Source organism: Trachinotus anak, unplaced genomic scaffold, assembly GCF_046630095.1.
Source record: "Trachinotus anak isolate AG129_WGS33_773 ecotype Australia unplaced genomic scaffold, CSIRO_AGI_Tana_v1 ptg000004l, whole genome shotgun sequence".
NCBI classification, from domain to species: domain Eukaryota; kingdom Metazoa; phylum Chordata; class Actinopteri; order Carangiformes; family Carangidae; genus Trachinotus; species Trachinotus anak.
In genome coordinates this window covers 22,262,737-22,285,820 of record NW_027273855.1, presented here as the reverse complement: position 1 = coordinate 22,285,820, position 23,084 = coordinate 22,262,737, and the positions used below count along the sequence as shown (strand labels likewise).

Genomic DNA, 23,084 nt, shown 5'->3' with positions numbered 1-23,084 from the left:
CTTCATTGTAATTAAAGAGGAAAAAAAGTTGCTGTGTGAGTAATAGCTACTTTTTGCCTACAATGAAAAAAGAACAAAGTGATTTTATGGAGCCAACCAGAGCAGAAGGTATAGGCCTATATGAAGTCGTATTTCCCAGACTTATAGATTTCTTATAGATGTTTAAAAGATACGTTGGATGCATTCATATTTTTATTCTTCTTCAACAAATCTCATGCAAAGGCCAAAACCAATGTGTTAGCCTCGTCTGTTTCTCAGTACTTCATGACTTCCCTACCCTGCCCTAAGTCCATTGGTGAATACCGAAGACATGAATGTTTAAAATGTGCTTGAATTTTGTAAGTATTATGCAGAGGATGAGGGACTGCCCACATTCACTGTATTGAAGAAGATATTACCTAATGAGTTTTTAATGCAATGACAATGGAGGTCTTTGGATATGTATATCTGGGTTTGGCTACGCAGAAACAGTAAAATACTGAACAGCACCAGACTGCAGCATTCCAGGATAAACTGTGTTGTAGATATGGTTTATTTCACTGGATTATATCATACACTCCAGCACTCAGGATGGTCACTTTCTAACTGGAATGACACATATGAATAATTTATGCATTTTACAAAACATCAGAAAGAAACACATACTTATTCACAAATACATATCACACTTTTCTTATAGATAGCTGTACTTGAGTGCTTTATATCCAGTTATTTCAATCTCTTTCACTCACTCAATTGCTCACTCTCTCTCTCTCTCTCTCTCTCTCACACACACACACACACACAAACAGGTAGACTTTCAGGTAGACTTTCATTTGGATTTACAGCACTTGAGGCCTGAGGAAAAATACATTATAAATACGTCTATGTATTTTCAACAGCGATGTACTTCTCCTCTTGACAGCACAGTGAGGTTCAGCATCCGGGACAGATGTTTTATTGACAATCACGGCAAAGCAGATACAGGACGACAGAGTTGTTCCATCTTCTGTCTGGTCCCTCTCAGTTTTGTGGTTATTTATAATCTGAATGAAATTATGGAAACATATAAGATGCTGGACAGAAAAGACGGTGAAACAGTCATAAATAAATTGGGAGAAAAGAAGAGGGATTGGCAGTGATACCTACCCATCAAGTCTCTACACTAGAAGAGCAGAGAGGGTTTGGATGGATGATGAAATTCACCAATGAAATTAACTACAATAAATGGGAAAAGAAGAACATAAATGAATGATACACAAACACAAATCAACTCCACAGATGTAAAAGAAAGTGTATAAATTAAAACTGGAAAAGGCACGAATACAATACATGCAGATCCTGGGGAAACATACAGTGCTGCTTCCTTGTCATGGATTATTGTGAATTAAATGATACATTGTAAGTAAAATGAAATCTGTATTTGTCAAAGTAATGATACCCATGGTTTCTGTGTGCAGATATCATTGATCAGGAGCTACTTACAGCTGTCTTCCTCATCTGAAAAAGTGCTGACGACATAACAGGCGTAAACAAATCCCAGGAGCTGTGGAAATGAACACAGAAATGTATAAAAGTTCATTACAAGCAATGAAAAGTGTGGGGAGTTTTTTACATTTTCTAAAAACAGGTTATTCATTGCAAAGCATACTTTAATAAAAGATCCTCTTGACAAGCATTCATAGGCTTTTTGTGGCATTTTGACATTTTGACTTGTCACACAGGAAAAGCACAGGTGTAAATAATAAACAATTAAAACAAAGAACACAAATAGATGAATAATAAATAACCTGTGCTTTTCCTGTGTGACAAGTCAAAATGTGAAAAATGTGTGTGTGTTCAGTTGTGAGAGAAAGATTGATTGAGAGATTGATTTTTTTAAAAATCAAAACACTCAGTTCTTTATTAAGCAGAGCAAAGTCATTCGTCATTTTTCAGGCAAAATATGTGAAAAAAAGATTTGCTGCTTTTCTTTGTCATTTATCATTACAGTCTGAATATTTAGGACTTTTGGACTTTTTGCCAAATGAAATAAGACATTTGAAGATGTCATCTCACGTCAGCTCAGTGAATTTTTTTGACAGTTTAGACTAAACGATTAACTGTATATTAATCTTTAATGACAGTAATAGTTAGTTGCAGCCCTAATGTCAATAAATCAAATTTATCCATAACATAAAAGCTGTAGGTGTGGCTGAAAAGCTTTGCAAACAAACAAGACGCCAGGCTGCTAACCTGATGCCTTTCTTAAACATTTTGGTCTGTGTTTTCCAATTTACATTTGCTGTTGCCAAGCAACAGATTATTCCTATGTGTGCAGATGCACATTTGTTGATATTAAAGCAGTATTAAGTGTGGTAAGTAGATATGCTTTTCAAATTAAAATTTAAAAGCATTATGGAGTAAGTCTAATGACATTTTAACCGGTTTAACGTTACCAAATGTAAACAGCGATATAATGTGATGAATGAGTCACTGAGGCAGAGACTCACTGATATGAGGAGCTGGACGATGCAGTGCAGGACTTCTATGTACTGGTATTCAAGCCAGCAGCTCAGCACTGTAGTCAGCTCAGGGTTTTGCTGGTTGTGCCACCCAGCGGAGGGAAGGGCCTCGCTCTCGCACCCTGGCCCGTTGTCCCTCCACCAGGAGCGATGTGACGACACCCCGAGGGAGAGAACATCGCTGTCCTGCAGTGACAAAACAGGCAGAAGAGGTGTGAAGGAAACCTCTCAGCTCCCGGGTTCTTACAGATATTTCTGTTTCATTAGACTGCGTGCAGGACAGAGTGTAAGTGCAAACGTGATATGGTTTAATATGTGTACTTTCATTATCAATTGAGCTTTCAATTTGTTTGCTCGTTGTTCATTTGTTCAGGTAATTTTGTGTGTAAAACGTCAACAATATTGCCACAATCACATCAGAAGTTATCGGAGCCCAAAGATGTTTTAAAACTATCAACGAAAAATATCTTAAATTACAAATATATTCTACAGACTTTTGCCCCTGGCAGGTAGCACCAAGGATTTCAAGAGATTAACTACAAAGAGACAAATACCAGTAAATGTTTGGTATTCTGACTTTCTTCTCAACTAATCTCATAAGCAATGTATTGTTTCAACACTTACATTACAAATTATCATTATGATTATTTAACACCAACAATAGAGACCAGAAAATCACTATTCAGTATGTTTTGGTGTAGACAGGGGACCTAAACAATTACTGCTGCGCCATGAAACACAACATTTTTTAACTGAGAACAGAAACACACTGTAAAGGCTGTTTATTGTGTCTGTAATTGGAGGTATGGGTTTGAGACATAGAAAGAGCTGAACACAGTACTTAGGCGCTCTAGTTGCGTAGGTCTCTAATTATGTGACACTTAAGTGACCATTAGACTTACCTTTGAAAGCCCCCCCAAGTCCAAGTAGAGACAGCTCACAAAGACATTCCAGCCAACCCACAACAGCATCCACAGCAGGTACTGAGCAAACAAAACACAACATGGTACTGAAAATAAATGAAACTAACAATTCTTATATTGCTCTTCTCTTTTCTTACAAGTACACACAGGTGTGCAAAGCACAGGGCCCCGAGATAAACCTGAGGCGGCACAATATATTCAAAGACAGAGACAATAAAGGCAAATATTTCTGTTACACAAAAAGATGTGTATCCTATTTTAAATGTTTGTTTCTAGTGAAACACTGGATACCACTTCAGGCCTTCATAAATCTTTCAGATGAAACAATCTGCATACTGCCTCTCGGTTTTATCATTACTATCAGGTGTTGATAAAGTCGGTGATAAGGGTGATTGTTATTGATACTATCGTTTTTTCCTTTCTTCGTGTTGGGGGTCATGGGCCAGGGAAGAGCCCATTGAATTTGGTTGCAGATCCAGTAAAAGGGGCGGATCCAGGAATATTATTTTATCACTTTCCTGTAACCACTTATAAAAAGTCAACATCTAAGTGGAGCTCCTTGTTGATGTGATTTCCCATTTAAACTTCTAAACTCAAAGAGGTAAATTCATCCAATACTTCACAAAAGTAAAGATTAGAAGAAAGCCCCAAAAAAAAAAAATTGTGCAGCAAAACCTTTCCTTAAAACTATTTCCTGGAAACAGAGGGAAACAGGGTTTCCTGTCTTCATGCTAAGCTAAGCTAGCCAGCTGCTACCTGTCACTACAAATTAACTGCAGAGATGAGAGAGTGATATCAGTCTTCTCATCAAATAAAGAAACTTCCTAAAATATTGAATTATTTCTATCTGAAGTAATAACCCAAAAAGGGGGAACACTCAGTATTCAGTGCTTTAACAAAAAGCCTTTAAATCCGACAGTTATCTTACCATAATAACGTAGCGTGATCTGTACTGGATGACACCAAACAGGCCCAGGATGACCATGATGATGTGAAAGAAGTTGATCATGATGGGAGCCCACTGGTAGCCGAGGAAGTCAAACACCTGCCTCTCCAGAGCAGTTATCTGGACATCCAACGGGAGCACAATCAGGGTTTGAAGCCCCTCACAGAAACGATGAGTTATTAAAGACGTTCACCTTGTTACCCAGTCTGTCCTGTGTTGCCTTGGCTTGTTAGACAGTGATCTTTTTGCTTGTGCATTACCAATAAGTTGTCAAGGCAACTGAGCCGTGGGGGACAAAGCGTGCAGAGCTGGGTTATAGTGTTATGTCCTCTGAGGTCAGGGCCTCAGTCAGTCATGGAGGGGGGCAGGGTGGGAAACAGAGAGGAGGAAAACAAAGTGGGTGCAGCCCTTCATTGTGGTGGCTGTTTCAGAAGCACCTCCAACTATAACAAGCTTATTTTAAACACGATCATTTCAGTTGGGCTGTAACTAACAGTTATTTTTATTATTGATTAAGCTACCATCTGTCTGTGTTTAAATTCAGGCAGGAAGAAGTGAAAAATGCAGATAATGCACAACATTTGACAGTGACATGCATTTTTTCTCAATAGATCAATTAAACAATATTATGTAAACTGATGCCACGTTTCTCACAATGAATGTCATCATTTAATCATTTCAGTTTCCTCTTCATCATCATTTCAACATTTTCGGTTTTATGTTTCATTTGTATTTGCAGATGTTGCAGATGAAACCTGAGTCAATAATGACAATGTGAGTGGATGGTTATCAAACAGCATCAAAGAATATGTTCAACTGTTGCTCTAAGTTTTGTGACGACTACAACATTGTCGCCTGTAATCTTAATTTAAGATTAAAAAATAAAAGGTGAGGACTTAGAAGCACAAACAGAGTAACTTTATTATTGTCATAAACAACAAGTCTTTTCCTGTATTTAAGTCACTGAAAATGTGGCTCAGAAATGCAATTTAAGTTATCTTGAGTGGTAAAAGTTGGGATTTGAGTGTTACAGAGGGGAGAGGCAGCGGTCGGCCTGATGTGTGAGCAGATGTGTTTGTGTCGAAGCATCATGTGTGAGAGAGAAAAACATCTCACCAACTGCAGACAGCACAGGAAGATCAGCATGCACCGCGCCGAGCAGCACCCCATCTTCTTCTCCTCTCTGCTCCCGCTGGATCTGATGAGGATGATGATGATGATGATGATGATGATGATGATGCGAATAACACCTGTGAAGTGACTGGATTTTAAGATTTCCTCAAACACAAGAACCAAACCTGCGGAGCCTTACATCCATGGCTAGACGCGTGAGGAAACGCACAGTGCACTTGTACCTCATGAGGTAAACACGTAGGCTGTCCCTGTGTGGAAACCACGGGGAAGGGGGAGGGTCGGCTGTATGAGGAGCGATTAGTGCCACACAGCAGATGTGTGTGTGTGTGTGTGTGTGTGTGTGTGTGTGTGTGTGGGGGGGGGGGGGGGGGGGGGGGGGCCTGAAGGACAAAGTCATCCTCACTGACACATCAGTCTGTTCGGCCTTTATTCAGGTTTCCATCCAACATAATTTCCAGAAATATGCAAAAGATAGTGCAAATGAAGGTGCCTTTCTTGTGTACAAGTCTGTTCACCCATTGAGATACCCCCCCCCCCCCCCCCCAGCCCTGCCCCTGTGCAAATGGTGAGCAAAGCATGCATTTATGTAAAGCTCATCCTGAGAGGCTGTGCTTGTACCACTGTTGAACTAAAGGGAGGGTTAAAGGTCACAACTATTTTTTTTAGCACGATTTATCAGCAGAATGTTGTCTGCTTATTTGCACACACACACACACACACAAGATCACAAATCTGTCAAATTCATACTGCTGACTTGTCTACCCATAACAGGTAAGTCCTGTAAATTTCATCTTGACACTTACCCAAAGTCCCCATCATAACAGGGGGGAACGTATCCTGACAGCTGGGAGCGCTGCTGTCAGATCCCGCCCCCCCTGAGTTTAATATGAGGGGACGATCACAAATCTGTCAAATGGGTGAACAAGTCAGCAGTATGAATTTGACAGATTTGTGATCTAATGTTTTGACCTTTAGCGCTCCCCATAGTTCAACAGTTGTTGTCTCGTCCCTGAGAGGCCGTGCTCGTACAACTGTTGAACTATTGCAGAGCGGGAGGGAGCAACGAGATCCAATCACACCTCAACTGGTGAAAAAAAAATGTGTGGAAAACGTGATAGAAATGTGGCATTTCTGTTTGTTTCATATATTAATTTGAGGAATATTACACTCCTCACTGCTCTACACATACTTGATTCTTCATCTCTTTATTTTGGTAAAAGTCCCTCACTGGTACAAGAATAAAAGCATATTCTTGGTTAAGCACAGGGAACGATTGTGGTCATTTTGTTGGCCCTAAATTGTGGAATAGTTTTCCACTAACACTTAGCTCTTCCCTCTGCACTGACATCTTTAAAACCTGTGTAAAGACCTATCTCTTTTCTTTTGATTTGCTATTCATTTATTTACATTTTTATTTGTTCGTACTTTTATTTGATGTTCATACAATTCTGTTTGTGTTATGACAGGTTGCAGGACATGTGCAGGTTTTTTTTTTTTTTTTTTTTTTTTTGCACTCAGATAATCCCATAATTCCAATCTCTCTGTAAACCACAGTAGGTTTGTGGTTTACAAATGTGCCTGATAAACAAATTGACTTGACTTGACAGGGTTAACAGGAGGTAGAACTGACTGCAGTCTCCTGGGTCAAACTCCAACAACTTGTTGACCCATCTATCTGACCCCTGACCTCATGGGCCAGGAATCATAATATATGTTGTTGTATATAATTCTGGGCAATTAGCTGAAACAACTCAGGCTGTCAATCAATTATAACCCTTCAGAAACACCAATAGGACTTCATGTATTTCTTGTTTCTCCCTCCCTGTGGCACGGATGGACCCTCATACAGCAACACCGTCGTCTGCGCTCTGATAGGTGGTTGTTGTTCCGCAGTGCTCCAAAGACACCAGTAGGTGGTGGTAGTGGTGGAGGCAGGCCTGCAGGCTGCAAAGGTGTGTGAGAGTGGCAAGGTTAAAACAAGGAAAAGAAGACATTACTGACCTACCTAATACTAGGTTACTGGTGGCAAAGACTTTGATAGTGGTTGTGATCTGATTTGATGCCTGTGACTTTAGACTCATTCCTGGAGCTGTTGATAGAGATGAACCGAGGCTCCTGCCAACAGTCTGACCTGTTGTTATGCTGCTTTGACCAACTGGTGTTAAAGGGTCAGAAAAAAAAAAAATCATCCCCCACATCAACCATGTGTTTCAGAGAATCTCATTATTTATAGTTATTTTAAAGACATGATCTTTTGCAGCAGACTCCTAATCTGACTGCGTAGTTTGGACTCTGTTGAAATTACAGTTTAAAAAAAAAAAAAAAAAAAAGTCCCTTTATCTGCCTCTGAAATAGCTTTTAGCACGGACTGAGAAATCCTCCTGAGCCGGAGTCAGTCCATTCATTAGGCGGTGGAGCCGCACTACCCCGTCCTTCCGAGGGATGGCGCTAGAATCAAAAGACAAATTCATAATTGGGGGGGTCTCCAGCTCTGCCTGTGTCACATGGAAGCACAGTAGCTGAGCCGAGGGGACGCGAGTAGAGATGGAGGGGGCTTGAGGGACCGTGGAGGAGAAAACCTGGCACCTGGAGATAACAGTGGAGATACAGCGGCGGCAGCGGAGGAAGACAGGCAGGTCACACACTTCCCAGCCTCCCCTCCTGGCCGGCTGGGGGGCAGAGGAGCGCGGACAGGGCGCACAGGGGGGTCAGCGGGCGCTCGGAGGATGCCACATGCAATATGCTGCATTCCTGCTCGGTGAAGCCCCAGAAGAAGAAAGCCAGGTTATCGCCTTTGATTGATTATGCTTGCGGGGAGCGGCTGGTCCGAGTGGAAGCAGAAACTGAAGGAAGCGACCGGGGTTGACGCTGCGCCCCCCCAACCCTCTGAGCTGAGTGAGTACAGGGGATGCTTTAGCGCAATGCTCTGTGCCCGTGGCTATGTGACAGGCTGGAGGGAGGGTGGAGAGGGAGGAAAGAGGGGAAGGGAGGGAGGAGGGGGGGGGGGGGGGGGTCATTCATATGTGCCTATAGATTGAGCTCGATAAGCCGCACACGCACCATCCTTTATTCATCCAGGAGGTGCAGCCTGTTTTTCTTCCCTTTGTGCGCGCCCTGCCTGTTTCTGTGCCTCCGCCGGTCGCGCATTTAACGCTCAGACACATGTGCGCCCACCGCCTCAGCCCTGCTGCATCGCCCCCCGGGATTTAAGCCCCAGATGAGCGGATCCATCAGAGAACCTCACGGTGATTTGATGAGAGGGGAAGCGCAGGGAGCCTGTGGAACATCCCCGCCGACAGAAAGATAATTAACGTTAGATCCCCCCCCCCAACACACACACACACACACACACACACACACCTCCCTCTCCTCACTCATAAATTGGGGGTGTGTGTGGGGGGGGGCTGGCTTTGTCGTGTAAGTTGCCAGCTGACCTCAGGGACACAACATCCTTTACCATCCTCACTTTGATCTGGAAATGAATCGGAAACGCTTTGATGATTAGAGGAGAAGAAAAAGAGGAGGAAAAAAAAAATCTCCCAAGCTACAGGCTTTAATGAAACAAAAACCTGAATCAAAATCTCACTGCATCAGCCTGAGTTTTTTCATTTTCTGTGGCCCACTATAGCCTCTACCTGCACGGGCAATTTAACCCCCCCCCCTCCAGTAAATAAATAAATAAATTAAAATAAAAGATCCCCGTTCACACCCTGCACCCTGGTTTTCTGTGTCATCGTGGTTTGGTTTGTAACCTGTTGGCACCAGCATCGCTGCAGCTGGGGGGGGGGGGGGGGGGGCACCCAGCAACCGAACCGTCCCCCAGTGTGTGACCGATGCCTGCTGAGTGGGGGGGGGCATCATGAGCCACAACCTCCGCCTGAGCCCCTCACTGTGCTTTATTTCAGTGCAGGGTGATACAGCCTCCTATCTAAAAAAAAAAAAAAAAAAATACATGATGCTGATGTTTTCCTCTCTAAGCTCCCCTCACGTTGTCACAGCTGCTGGAGAGGATGTGGGATCATGTGACCACGCAGGAATTGTGATTATTATTTCATTTGCTTTGGATGAATAATGTCAGACTCTGTGTTTGTGTGTGAGGCGGCGTTGCACAGATAAAGACGGAGCCTCTTCCACACAGGCTTCAGCTTTCTTCCTCACAGGGGCATGGTTAATCGTTGTTGCAAGCAAACATTTGACCTAATTCACATTCTCACACAATAGCAGTCCCCCTTTCTCCACCCCCCATCACACTCTCTCTCTCTCCCCCCCATCTCTCTCTCCCTAACACACACACACTCACACACACATAGCTGTTATTTGTGTCACACAGAGGGTGAGGTTTCTGCTCCACATGAACTCCCAGGTGGTTTATCAAAACCTGAGCAGATTGGCAGAGAGGCCACTGCTGGCTGGCTGGGCTTGTTTGAAAGGAGCTCCAGTATTATTAATAATGAACACACATGTAAATGCAGGGCATGTTCCTAGAAAATTAAAAGCCTACTTCTGGTATGGATTTCCGGGGATAAATGTGCCCCTTAAAATGTATTTTTATGAGCGTTGCACCGTGAATTCCTTGTTTGACTTCATGGCCTCGTCATGTGCCATGAGCAGAGAACATGCACATTTTCCTTATTGTTTGAAGGAGTTAGAATAAGGGCATTATGTTTATTTTTTTTGTCGAATGTTGCCTATAAAATATGATCAAATGAGGATCTAATTTGTGATCAGCCAAATGTGTATCTCGGCATGTTTCACTCGTCCTTTAAAAACGTTTAATAGTTGAGATTAAGTCAACAGGTGATCTGCTGTTGTCATCTAATACTGTAGCTAACTGTGATTTTCCTGATTGATCGATTCATCTTATCGTCTATGAAACAAAAGAGAACAGTGAAAAAAAAAAAATCTCAATCATTGATTCAGAATCTAAAGAGAAAATGTATCATAACACAAGACAAGGAAACTAAAAACCCATCCATCCATCCATCCATCCATCCATCCATCCATTCACCCGTACCTGTATGAACATATCTGCAGCAATCGGTTGATGAATCGATTGGTCGATTAACAGGAAAGTAATCAGTAGCTGTTTGATAGTCGATTAATCGTTTTGGCGGTTTTTAGGGTAAAAGACCAAACATTCTTTGGTTCCAGTTTCTCGTTTGTGAGGATTTGCTGCTTTTCTTTGTCTTATGTCAAAGTGAATTCAGTGTTTTCTTGTATTTGGTTCTGTTGTTCCAACACAACAGGCAGTTTGATGGCATCGCCTGAGGCTTTAGAAACCGGTGGCGGACATTTTTAACTGGTCTCTGGTGCTTTTACCGACCAAACGATTCCTCGATTAATCAAGACAATAATTAGCACATTGATTGATACTGAAAATAACAATCAGCCACAGCCCTATAGTCTCCTGTGCCTGTGTGTCCGCTGACTCTAGAGGAGAAGAAATATACAACGACTAAAGGAAAATCTGCATTTTTTTTTATATGTAGCAACACAATCTAAGCTCATTGGTCCGTTTACTACTGAGGAGTTTTAAATCACACCTTCCAGGCTTCATTCAGTGATATTTTGGTACATATACTGTCCCCGAAGATCAAGATGATGATGATGATTATCCTCACCACGTTCTCATCAGTGGAAATATCCTGGTCAGGGCAACCTCTGGCAAATCTGCACCTGCAGGTATTCGAGTGAGCGCTGGTAGTTTGTAACGGGCACACTGAGCGCCACAGGCAGAGGAAGGGGGTGGGGTGGGGTTAAGGGGGCCTTTTCATAGGGGGGGGGGGGGGGCGCTTTGTTTAGCAGGAAAGCAGCCGATGGAGGGCCATTTCTTGCTGTTGCTCTGAGCACTACGTCCAATTGGTTGGCTCAGATGAGGCAGCTCTAGGGCCAGAGATTACACTGCAGTGCTGAGGCGTCACTCTGGCTGAGCACCGCAGGCGGAGGCAGGGGGTGGAGGGAGAAAAGAATGGGTGGGGTGGTACGGACACACTCAGTGACACAGGGAAGAAAGGCCGGGAAGCCTTGTTGGGAAATGTGACAGCCTCTTCTCATCATCCGCTTTCAGCGTCTTCAAACACCTGCCACAAGACTCCCACGCATGTCTTCCTCCCCTCCTCTCTCTCTCTCTTGCTCTCTCTCCCTTTATTTTCCTCCACACCTACACCTTTCCCCTTTCTTCTCTCTCATTACTCTCTCCATCTCCACTCCTCAGCTCTGTTGTCAAATCAGCACAGATATAATTACACTGACACTGTTGCAACTGTGAATTAAATCGTCATTGCTTCATAGGCGCATATGGTTCTTTAAATCCCATATAATACCCCAGATTGATCAGGAAGTGCGCTGATGAAGGTGAAACGCTGGTGGATGAATTAGTGGCATTAAAAGCAAGTCACTGTACATCATGTTTGACGTTTGCTGTTAATACATACAATATTTTCCAGACGTGTTCACTGCTGTAATCACTGTCTTAAGTCAGTACACATGTTGGAAAATATGACTTATTGATAGATTGTGCTAATATTAATAAACATGGGGTTAATTTTGAATCAGGAAACAAAGCAGTGGTTCTCTGGTCAGGAGTCATGAGGAAATCTGGTGCAAACTGGTTCTCACACAGAGCAGCAGCTGGGTTCATGGCTGGATCTACTAAAAGAAATGCAAATTACTCAAAGTTTGCAAAACTCCCACAGTACAGAGCATGATAAGCTTCTGTCCCGGCTTTACCATCCTGGTTTAACAGAAAATCAGCCACCTACTGCGGTAAAATAAGTCAAATAATATCCTGTGACTTTTACAGAGAGGACGGAGCATTCAGAGCGATGAGAAGGAAAGAGCAGGAAAAACAATGATAAAACTTCAATAATTGCATCATATGAACTAGTGTTGACTGTGCTGATCAGTGATATTACAGTTATAACAGAGCTGTCACTCATGCAGGTGAACTTAAAGAAGTCACCATGTGTGTCTTTCAGTAGTTTAGTAGCTTCTGTGAAATGTAGTTTTCACTTTAGTTTTCAGTTTTGATCTGCTGACCCGCAGTAATGGAGCTGTCCCCCCAGCTGCTTCACAGTAAAAGATTTCAACCAGTGATTAACTGTAAGGCTTTTATTGTGAAGCAGCTCCAGAGCTGCAGTGTGTTGGGCCTCTGAAACATCTTGACAGCTACTGGATGCGCTGTGATGACATTTTGTAGAGACATTCATGGAGGCCAGAGGATGATCCACCTGCAGGTCAGGGTTTTATTATCAACATCGACCATCTGATCCCAGAAACTTAAAAATCACAGCTGAAAGATAAATAATAAACTCTTTTATGATGTGATACGAAAACAGCTGGGGTAGGTTTAAGGGAAGATCAAGGGTTGATTACAAATGAGTACTACGTTAAAGGTAAGGCAAAGTTCGTTGTCATGGTTACAATGATAAAGGTTATAGATTGATTATGGTGAAACAGAGCTGACACGTTTGGTGGAGATTTGGGATCAATGATGTTGGACAATTAAAAAATAAAAGTCAAAGTAAATAAAACTAGAGCTCTGGTTTAGTCAGACGTGTGAATCTGTCGGCCGTGGAGAATGTGCAGAGATTTGCAGTGTACAGAGGGATTTTAGTAAATTATGTCATACAAAACGTAGGCTTCAGCACTTGGCTGTGGTGTATTTACCACTCGCTTCTTTCTTTCAGTGATGACTGCCTTTCCTTGTTGAAAGAAAAATTAACTGTCAAAACTGAACAAAACCTGGGGATGGGTGTGGTCTGTCAGGAGATCCAGCTGGACAATGTGCTACTGTCTAGATTAGTGGTTCTTAAACATTTTAACATCAGGGACCTCTTAACTAACACAAATTAGACCAATCTGATAAGATTTTGTCCCAGGAGCTGCCATCTGATAAGATTTCTGCATTTAGATGTTTAATTACAGAAAGTGTTTGAAACCCATAATAGTCACACATTCTGTCATTGTGTGACTTTTGGATGGAATTATAGTGAAAATAAATCATTCCCCTTTTTGCTGGGGACCCCCAGGAAACACCAGCAGGACCCTTTGGGTTCCCTGGACCCCTCTTTAAGAACCACTGGTCTTTTGGAATTTGTTATAATCTTAGTGAGTGAATTTTAGAGTCTGGTATTTTATATTAAAGCATCATCAGGCCAAAAGAAGATCATTTTAGTGAGGATGACGAGGGGTGAGTGAAGAAGAGCGTACCAGCAGTTCATGCTTGGTTTGCTTGAATCCTTAATTAAGCCTCGCTGAAATTACAGATCACTACAGTACAATGCTAAAGCTAAATGATTTGAGCGGCTTCAGACTCAAGTGTTGGCTTCAGACACTTTGTTCACCAGACTATAGACAAATTGTTAAAGTAATTTGGACGGTGAAGATTAAATTCTCTCTGGATGGGAAGCATCAATGTGGAATCCAATACTAACACACATTGTTTAAAGTGGCTGATTTGATCACGAGTGAGGAGGATGCAGACACGCAAAAATTTACGGAAAGTGTGGTTATAAACCAAATGTATACATGAGAGACATCTGGAGAGACGTATACAGACATTCAGTCGTGTTGTTAAGATGGACAGGCGACAAAGACATAAACACACATGGAAACCGACTGTCGCAGTGGACAGATGGCATGATTTGACAGAGATTAGAACAGGCTTGTTTGTTTGGTCGTTTTCTTATATCTCTGTGTTTTTATTGCTCATTTGAAACATATTACACTGGCAAATGTGAAACTGTCTGGCAAACAGCAAGGAGCAGAGAAGAAGCAAGAAAGATGTTTCTGTCTGTTCGCTCTGCTTTCACACTTGTCTCTGACAGAGTTTCAGGTTACTCTGCCTGCTGGCATGTTCAGCTTTGCTGTGACTCATTGTACCTTCTCAATATGTATGCTTGCTCATGTTGGAATGGTTAAAACCATAGGACATGTGCCCATATGCACAGTGGCAGCTCTCAGACAAACACAGTCAGCTTTAGATTCTCAGCTCAGATATTTCATTTTTTTCTGTCATTAATCACTTGTTCAATGTAGGATTGGTGGATTTCTCACATTTATGGTATGTAGACCTAGATGCCTGATGCCTGAAGCTCTTTGTTGGTGAACAGGTATGCCGTTGATGGCTATGTAAGTGTGACACACAAAGCTCAGTAATTCCTTAAACAAGGTAAAGCAGAAGCACATGCCTGAGGCGCTGATGTCTGTTCATTTCACTGTGTCAGTGCCGGACAGGGATCCTCGCGTCTCCTCTTTTTAAACTGCTGCTTTCCTTCTGCCGTATGAACCGTGAATACTTCTGGTTGCACTGCTTTGTTAACCCACTTAATGTTTTGTAAAGGTCAGATAATTTTGTAATTAAGCTCCACTCTGTGTCTTCTCGCTGCAGATCCCAGTGAGACCGTGGCACTTCCATGTGTGCATGAGTGTAAGGGTGTGAGTGTGAGTGTGTGTGAGAGCAAGTGAGCGCCAGCGCTCCCACATGGCCTCCATGCAGGACGGGCTGAACTTCACGGCTCCTCCCTACGGCAAGGTCCTGCTGCTGGGTGCTATCGCTGCTGCCTCAGCCTTTGTTGTTACAATCCTCATCGTGGTGCTCTGTGTGGGCTGCCAGAGGTGAGAGCGTGCACATACAACCGCAGACACACACATGTATGGATCCAGGATGCTCATTTGCATTTACAGGACACTTCAAGTATGAACACATGCACACACCACAGATGGAAGAAGCACTCAGAACCTTTACTTAAGTAAAAGTACCAATATGTTCATGTAAAAATTCTCTACGAATTCTCTGCATTCAAAACTTATTTAAGGGCAAAAGTCTTATGAGCAAAATGTACTCAAAGTATCTAAAGAAAAAGTACTTGTCCTGCAGTGAAATGTCCCCTGTGACTGATATATTGCTATATATAACATTATTAGATCGTTAATACTGATGCATCAATGGAGCCTCCTTCAGAGGATCACAAGATAAATCTGAGGGTCATGAGATGATTCATGTGTGAGGAAAAGAAAAACAAAGTTCTGCTGCACAGATCTGTGCTTGTTTTTAAGACCTTTTGCAAATCTTAAAAAGTCAATTTACTCCTGAAGTTTGGATGGAAATTCTTGTGCTAACAACTCAAAAACATATGAAACATGAAAAAGACGCACAAGATAGACACAGATAATTCACCAGAGGTCATCTCTCTACAAGAAGGTTGGAACAGCTGGTTTGATCTTTAACAATCTGTTGTGTTTTATCATCTCTTCATCTGATTTTTATGTAAAATATGAATCTGAAAAATAACCAGCGTCACTGTCAAATAAATGTAGTGTAGCAGATGTTTAAAGAAAATGGAAAAACTCAAGTAAAGTACAAGTACCTCAAAATTGTCCTTGAGTAAATGTACTCAGTTACTCTCCACCACTGACACACACATATGCAGATGTGCTGTTGATGTCTCTCTCACATGTGCACAGTCATAAGATGACTCAGCCAAACATGCACAATGACTCAGACAGAAACTCAGCACACAAACACACACAAACACACAGAGAGAAGTGCATCAGTGTAGTAAGTGTCAATCTGTATGACAGAGTGGTTGTGTTTACCACAGGAAGGGGAAGACACACAATGTCCCCGGCGAAGGAGGAAAACACCGTCTCATGGACATGGTAGGTATCAGGCAACACACTCCTCTGTGTTTTGTTTGCATTGCAGCAGAGGTAGCTGAAGCAACTCAATTCACCAGGGAACAATATCATTCAGAGGACACCTCTTCAGTCTTAATTAGTGTTTAACCAGCTTTGTGTGTGTGTGTGTGTGTGTGTGTGTTGTCAGGGTATACTCAGGCAGTCGAAGCTGCGGTCCATCAGTAAATCAGACACTGAGATGAACAAGATGAACTGCAATGGAAAAAGTGAGTGCATCTTTCACATACAAATCCTTACCTGTGTTCTCTATGCACACGTACCTGGCTGCTGTGGGGTGAAAACCTTGCATCTCCCAAACGTCAGCTTTTCTGGAACTAAACAGCCTGCTCCTGATTTAGCTGCATGACAAAGCAATTTTTGCATCACTGAAGGGGATGTTGGTGGAGCTGCAAGGGTTTAATTTTTTTTGCCATCCACACGGGGAGCATGTAATTTTTCATCATATTTGGAAACATGAGCACAATAAACAGTGGAGATAAGAGGTTTCCACCCATCAGCCACAACATGAATATCAATTTGAATTTTTTTTTTTTGCAGCACATCGATGTCTAGACAAGTGAATGCAGGAATGGAATAATTATCCACAAATAAACTCTGGCATGTTTGGATTTAGCCACTAATTAAAACCAGTCCACAAAAGCAACATGACCAACCCCTGATAATGCAAATAAGTGCCACTGCACACACTCTCTCCACATTATCAGTATCTGGCGTGATGCTAAATTCACAAATAAATCTCTCTGTCTTAAAGTTCGAGGGCATTTTAGAGGAGAAATTTACCCTAAAACAGGATTCACATCACATTTACAGCCTTAGCCTTATTCCACTGGACTGTTCAGTCTTGATTTCTGAGCACGCATCTCTCTCTTAAAGACAGAAATCACAGAGCCAAGACAAATCCTGGAGCTCCATCAATGACAGCCAACAGGGAGCTGGGCTTGTGGGCACTGTGACAGTAGCCTGTGAGGGTTTGAAGAAATAAAAGCATATGTCCTGCTTCATATTTGTCCTGCTTCCACCGCGGTGGACTGAAGCCAATTTGGAGGCATATTCACCAACATCAACGTCAGTTCCCAGTTTACTGTCAGCTCCAGATTTTCTCTCTCCAGTGAGAGATTTATTCACGATCTGTTCAGTACAAGAGGAGTAAACCTATGTGAATTCTGCTTTATGGTGGGCACTGGCTGTTTGTAAGTGCTAAACAGAGGCACCTAAAAAAAAAACATCCAGTCACCTTGGATCTTCTGCTGCTGCCTAACTACCGGTCTAACTCTGACCTCCGTTCTCAAGGCAGGCAGCTTCCCCAGATCCCTTCTGGGACTGGAGAGGATGGGGAGCACACTTACTCTGAAGTGGGCCGACGCTCCTCCACCACACGTACTGACGATGCCCTCTACGCCATGGTAGGCAGGGCCGGGCAGACGGACACGCCGGCCCCTCCGGCCGTGCCTGCCAACACCCCGGCGCCACCAGACCCAGACGGGGACGTTGAAGGAGGGCTGCCTGAACCCGAGGCCCAGGTCATGTCTCCCCCTCACCCTCCGGAGACGGCTGAGTACGCCTGCGTCAGGAAGCTGAGGAAGGCCGACAAGGCGCCACAAAAGAGGGACAGCGGGACGGATATGGGAGAGCCGCCGGCGCCGCCTCCACGACACGCCCCGCCTTCACATCCCGCCCCTCCTCCGCCACACCCTCATAGCACAAAGTTGCCCCGTAGAAACATGGAGGCCTTTAACGTCCCATCATTCCCAAAGGTTGGTAGATTTAAATATTTTGCATTTTGATCTGATGGTGTAAAGGAATAGTTTGACAATTAAGAAGACGTTAGAAGATTGACGCCCCTCTCATGTCTGTATGATGAATATGAAGCTAAATTAGCTTATCTCAGCATAAAGGCTGGAAGCGGAGGAGGACAAGTTAGCCTGGCTTGTCCAAAGGGAACTTCCAAAGCAACTCGCAGCCACATGAAATTAATGTGTTATCAATGAACGTGACCTGATTGCCAAATAAAAATAACAAAAATTGTGGAAAAGAGGTATACCTCTCTCACAAAAACATTGGTGACCTTGATTCCGCTCAGAGCAAAGGTACCAGCTACATATTTCCTTTGCAATAAGCCTTGACAGAAACACCCTCAGTGGTTGGTTTAGTTTGCTGAAGGAATTGAGGAGTGATGGCTGGAGGGGGAGAGGAAGTTAACAGCTAAGTCGGGCTGCCAGTGGTTCTCCAGAGGTCCGCCTGGAGCGGTAGGAGAGGCCACACAAAGCAGAAGATTGAGTTGATGAGTTTGTTTGAGTTTGGTCCCTCTGTTCTGACTGTGATGCACAGGTTTCTCAGGACATGTGTAACGACGTCTTTGTAGCCCAGGTGCAGTGAGCAGGATCTGGAGAGTATTTGTCAGACTTCCTGTCGATCTGCACAGTGGTAATTGTGCGGGTGTTGCAGTTTTTCCTTGCACTCGGCTACATCATGCATGTTGCTGTGACGCGTTAGCGCTTCTTAGGAAATTTTATTTGAAGCTCGGACAGTGAGTTGTGTTTATCTTCTCTGTGATGGTCGGGTTTTTCTGCTCTCAGCGGTGTCCCCTCCTCCATATGTTCACAGCGGAAGGAGCGCAGGCAGACTGTCTGCTTTTACTGTGGATATAATGCTCCGTGCTTCCCTTCCAGGTGACAGTGGGAGACCATTTGGTTCCCTGCGTGAGGTCAGTGAGGTCGCGCTATCAGCTGTGACCTGAGTTCAGTAACACGCTCGGTTCAGAGGCTTACATGTGTACGCGGTCTGCTCGTAGGGCTGTTCACCACTGACTTTCTTGTGGATGACGCAACATGTTGAAACTGAGTCACCCAGAATATAAGCACATGGTTCCTCACGTTACAAGCTCCACCTTCCAGGGAAAATATATTCAATACTGTATGAATGCCAGCTCTGTGCTCTAACACTTTTGCATGTGTCAAGTGCTTCATTTGTTTCCTATGAGCTCTGTTAGTTTTTGAAAATGCAGTTTGTCGTATTCACAAATGCTCATTCGTCAGTGCAGCGTCATGCATGAACACGTGACCAGCTCTGCCCCAGATGTAATTTGTTGTTCTGTTGACAGGAAGTGATGTTTATGGGCAACGGAGAGCAGTACATCTGGAAGCCTCCGGAGGATGAAGACATGCTCATGCTGCAAAATAAAGCCCTGGGCCCATTGGGTGCTCACACAGTGGAGAATATACAACCGTCTGCTGCTGCGGTGAGCGAGGACTCTTCAGCCCGTGCATCAACCTGTCTGTTGTTTTGTTACATTACTTTGTTGAAGCTCCGTGTTCCCAATGCCACCCTTTAAATGAACTAAGAAAGTACACCAGCATAATATAATGAGTTCCATTTCTGTACAGTATTATCAGTGCATTCAAGTCACCTGGAAATCTTAAAAAAAAAAAAAAAGCTGTACTGATTTACTGAAGATATTTAGAGAATTTTCAGACTCCTCTAACCATTTAGATGAAATAAAACACTTCCAATTTGCAACACTACTACTTAATTCTAGCTGAAAAATGGCACGTCCTTGCTCAGTATTTATGATATGAGCCAAAACTGAAAAGCTTTATTATCATTTATTAAATCTCTATACTGATGTTATTTTCTAAAATGTTACATTGGTTTTCCAAAATAATGCATTTTATTGGGAGCAACAAACTGAGGTTAGATCAAATATCTCAAATACAAGTCAGAGTGTTTGTGTTTTTATATTGGCTGCATAACATGAAAGGACTGGAAAAGTCTGGACTGGTGGTTCATCATTTCATACACATGTCAATGGAATTCATCTTGACAAACTTGGTATCTTTGAAAACCTTTTATCTTCACTAGAATTGAAAATTCTTAGATGCACAAATCCTGCACTTGTGGACTTGTAATTCAATACAATATGCTTTGAAATATGCTTTTTTCACTTTGTTGTTGAGTGACATAAGAGGATTGATACCATTCTCATGTCTCTCCATTAAAATATGAAGGTACAACCAGCAGCCAATTAGCTTAGCTTAGCATAGAGACTGGAGATGGAGGATTGTGTGTGGGGCTAATTCTTGGCTGGGAGTGGTGACTTCCACAACAAACAAGTTTTGACACTTCAGCAGCTCTGTACTGGACAGATGTGAGAGTAGGGGCTCTCACGTAACTCTCAGCACGACAGTTAATAAGAATATTTCCCAAAAAGTTGAACTATTCATGAAAAGCCTTTTTATTTTTCACAGTCCGTCATCTCAGTGATGTGTTGTTTGACTGCAGGTGGCTGAGATGTACTCAAAGGTGTGTAAACCAGGAAAGAAGAAAAGAGCTGTGCCAGGGTCTCCACCAGCCAACCCTGGCTTCCGGACCTTGGGTCGTGGTGACCGGGACCGAGACCGGGATGGGGGGTTTAGTGTAGTGGTCAAACCCCAGACCTGGGCTCCTCAGGAGGGCAAAGCAGTTGGAGGGCCCCTTGACGACCACTGCTATGAGTCCATCGGGACAGAGGAGTGCGATCCAGCCTATGAGAACATGGAAGGTGGAGGCGGCTGGAAGCGAGAGAGGCCCCCCAACACGTGTGCCACCCTGCGGCCGAGAAGGAAGAAAACCCAGCAGCCCTTGCAGCAGCAGCAGCCCCCTCCACCGCCGCCAACGCAGCAGACCCCCAAGTTACAGCATCTGCCCGCCAAAGCCCTGCTGCTGCCGGGGGAGAATCTGTACGAGAGCATCGGCGACCTGAAGCAGGGCTCCGCCACCTCCAGCACCACCACCATTTTCACTTTCAACGACGGCATGGAGATGTATGTAACAGGGCTCTGAGGCGGCGGCTGCACTGTGACCCCCTACCCTTCCAACACAAGGAGCTGAGCTACACCACAAGGAGTGACGGCTGAGCCCCTGTCATGCTCACCCACACATACTGTTTACATTCAAGTCATAACATCAGGCCTTTCACAGGCTCCAGGGGCCTTGGGGCAGTAATGTTGACCTGTTATGACCTGGGCTGAATAGAAAGTCCAATCTATAAACCTTATAAGGAATCCAAAGGTAGTGAATAATAAATGAGCACAAGACTATTGCAGAGCAATCTGTTGGTAACAGTAGCACTTCTATTTTACTGATACATATGTGCAAAGCACAATAAAGTAAAAAGCCTAAATTCTTCCTCAATTCTAGCGGGTAAAAATAGTCATTTATCTGGTCCGAGCAGGACTCTTATTTGGGGAAAAGGCACAGCGTTGTGTGAAATCTTTTGGTAGCACTTAAGTCTGTCATGAACAGGCCTTCCCTGTAGTTGGTCAAGATGTGATTCAGGATGGAATTTAAATGATATAAAGGAATGAATTACTAATCAAAATACTTGAAAGCTCAGGGACCAAGAGAAACAATTATGAGAGTATTATAACAAAAATTGCACACATTTTGCATTCCTCCTAAAGGCTTCAACTAATTTAGACCATTTTCATATTTAAAAAAAAAAAACCAACCGGATACTTCCCTCTGTCATGTTTCGTTTCATCGTACATGGACTGAACACTGTCTCCACTGCCGTCTGTAAATGAAGTGTTTTACGTTGTTGATCCTGTTTCTGCACTTTGCCTGCTACAAGTTGCATGCTAAAAAAAAAAGTGGAAAAAAAAACAACAAACAAAAAAAAATAAAAATCAAGCACTGTCATGTGGTACCTCTATATGAATGTTTTTTTTTTTCTATTGTCGTTGGTTGTTTTTTTTTTTTGTTTTTTTTCCAGTGTGTTGCTTTATTTCTCTGTAGAGCACAAAGCCAGTTAGATGAAGGATGTCTTTGGCTCAGTGGGACTCTGTGCAGCAGAGAGGAGTGTTAATTTTCTCTCCTCCTGCGCCGTGCAACACACACACACACACACACACACACACACCCATGCACAGTACAGATGAAACAAGACTAAAGAGAACTGCTCGAGTCCTAAAACGTGGAGACAGTCCACTCAACACCACCACCCCCACCCCACCCCACCCACAACCCTCCCCTCTGCTCAGTCCTCATTCATATCTGTGGACCGTTCATCTTCATAGTCCCCGCCTTGTGGTCATATGAACCTGCTTGGGTTTCACCATAGTGCAGCTCGGACAGCTACAGTAGAACTGATGTGTATTAGCAAATGTCATGTCTCGTCATCACTCCATCGATGAATATTCTCTCTCCTCTCTCTGTTATCAGTGTTCAAAATATCGCAAAAATGACAAAAAATGTGACGCAAAGGGTTGGCGAAGCAGCAGCAGAGCGTCACCGTGATGATAACACACACACACACACACACACACACACACACACACACACTCAATTACATCCAAATCCTGGACAATATGGCGATGAGTTCATTTGACCAAATATCCCCAGCAAACAATGTGATTATACTGTATGTTGATGCAACGTGTATGTACATTACAAAAGAGAAAGAATAATAAATATATCATCAGTGTCAAGAAATCTATCTTTTTCTATTATGTTTAATTGTGTTTTGGAATGACTTCTCTTGTGACACAAACTGCAAAACAGCTGCAATGTAAATTTCAGTGTATTCTGTTTGTTGTTTTTGAAGCCATGAAGCTACGGTGTTTTGTTTTTTTTTTGTTTTATTTTTGTTAAAAATTTTTTTTTTTTTTTTTGGAAAACCCAGCTAAGTTAAATGTGGCAGCTAATGTTGTGTGTTTGCTATTCAGACTACAGGGTCTTGTACTCAAAAAGCGTGTAATTAAGTGCTAAGTGCAAAAGATTGTAATGTTTTATATCAAGATTACTATTCATGAAATGTCAGTCAAGTTTATACTTTTGTAATAAAGTGGCACTTTAAAAAATATGTTTTATCTCATAGTCTCAGTTATTAAAATTGGAGAGAAAGCAGATTTTGCTGAGTGA

At 42.9% G+C, this 23,084-nt stretch overlaps 2 protein-coding genes across 3 annotated transcripts; one reads left to right on the top strand and one right to left on the bottom strand.

Annotated features, from left to right (window-relative positions):
• Positions 1–509: 509 nt before the first annotated feature.
• On the bottom strand, positions 510–5,760 carry nkain5 (sodium/potassium transporting ATPase interacting 5). Of its 2 annotated transcripts, XM_071477081.1 has the most exons (7): positions 5,469–5,760; positions 4,335–4,472; positions 3,386–3,466; positions 2,472–2,669; positions 1,465–1,525; positions 1,129–1,197; positions 510–1,025 (listed from the first exon to the last, which is right to left on the bottom strand). In XM_071477081.1, the coding sequence occupies exons 1-6, from the start codon at positions 5,520–5,522 to the stop codon at positions 1,145–1,147; spliced, it is 585 nt and encodes a 194-aa protein (XP_071333182.1). In that variant the 5' UTR covers positions 5,523–5,760; the 3' UTR covers positions 510–1,025; positions 1,129–1,144. The 2 variants fall into 2 exon arrangements, with proteins under 2 accessions (XP_071333182.1, XP_071333184.1); XM_071477083.1 differs by lacking the exon at positions 1,129–1,197 and having other exon boundaries at positions 5,469–5,740.
• Positions 5,761–7,985: 2,225 nt separating this feature from the next.
• LOC139620966 (uncharacterized) lies at positions 7,986–23,025 on the top strand. Its single transcript, XM_071477069.1, has 7 exons — positions 7,986–8,381; positions 14,878–15,104; positions 16,091–16,148; positions 16,315–16,393; positions 17,478–17,941; positions 19,288–19,425; positions 20,466–23,025. The coding sequence occupies exons 2-7, from the start codon at positions 14,971–14,973 to the stop codon at positions 21,003–21,005; spliced, it is 1,413 nt and encodes a 470-aa protein (XP_071333170.1). The 5' UTR covers positions 7,986–8,381; positions 14,878–14,970; the 3' UTR covers positions 21,006–23,025.
• The last annotated feature ends 59 nt before the right edge of the window (positions 23,026–23,084 follow it).

Excerpts from the sequence above, each read along its gene's own strand:
- nkain5 (XM_071477081.1), bottom strand. The coding sequence starts at position 5,522 with ATGGGGTGCTGCTCGGCGCGGTGCATGCTGATCTTCCTGTGCTGTCTG. Across the intron at positions 4,473-5,468 it reads TCCTGTGCTGTCTGCAGTTG|ATAACTGCTCTGGAGAGGCA; the intron begins GTGAGATGTTTT and ends TTGGATGTCCAG. Across the intron at positions 1,198-1,464 it reads TTCAGATGAGGAAGACAGCT|TTAATTTCATTGGTGAATTT; the intron begins GTAAGTAGCTCC and ends CATTTATTGTAG.
- LOC139620966 (XM_071477069.1), top strand. The coding sequence starts at position 14,971 with ATGGCCTCCATGCAGGACGGGCTGAACTTCACGGCTCCTCCCTACGGC. Across the intron at positions 16,394-17,477 it reads GATGAACTGCAATGGAAAAA|GCAGGCAGCTTCCCCAGATC; the intron begins GTGAGTGCATCT and ends TCCGTTCTCAAG. Across the intron at positions 19,426-20,465 it reads TACAACCGTCTGCTGCTGCG|GTGGCTGAGATGTACTCAAA; the intron begins GTGAGCGAGGAC and ends GTTTGACTGCAG.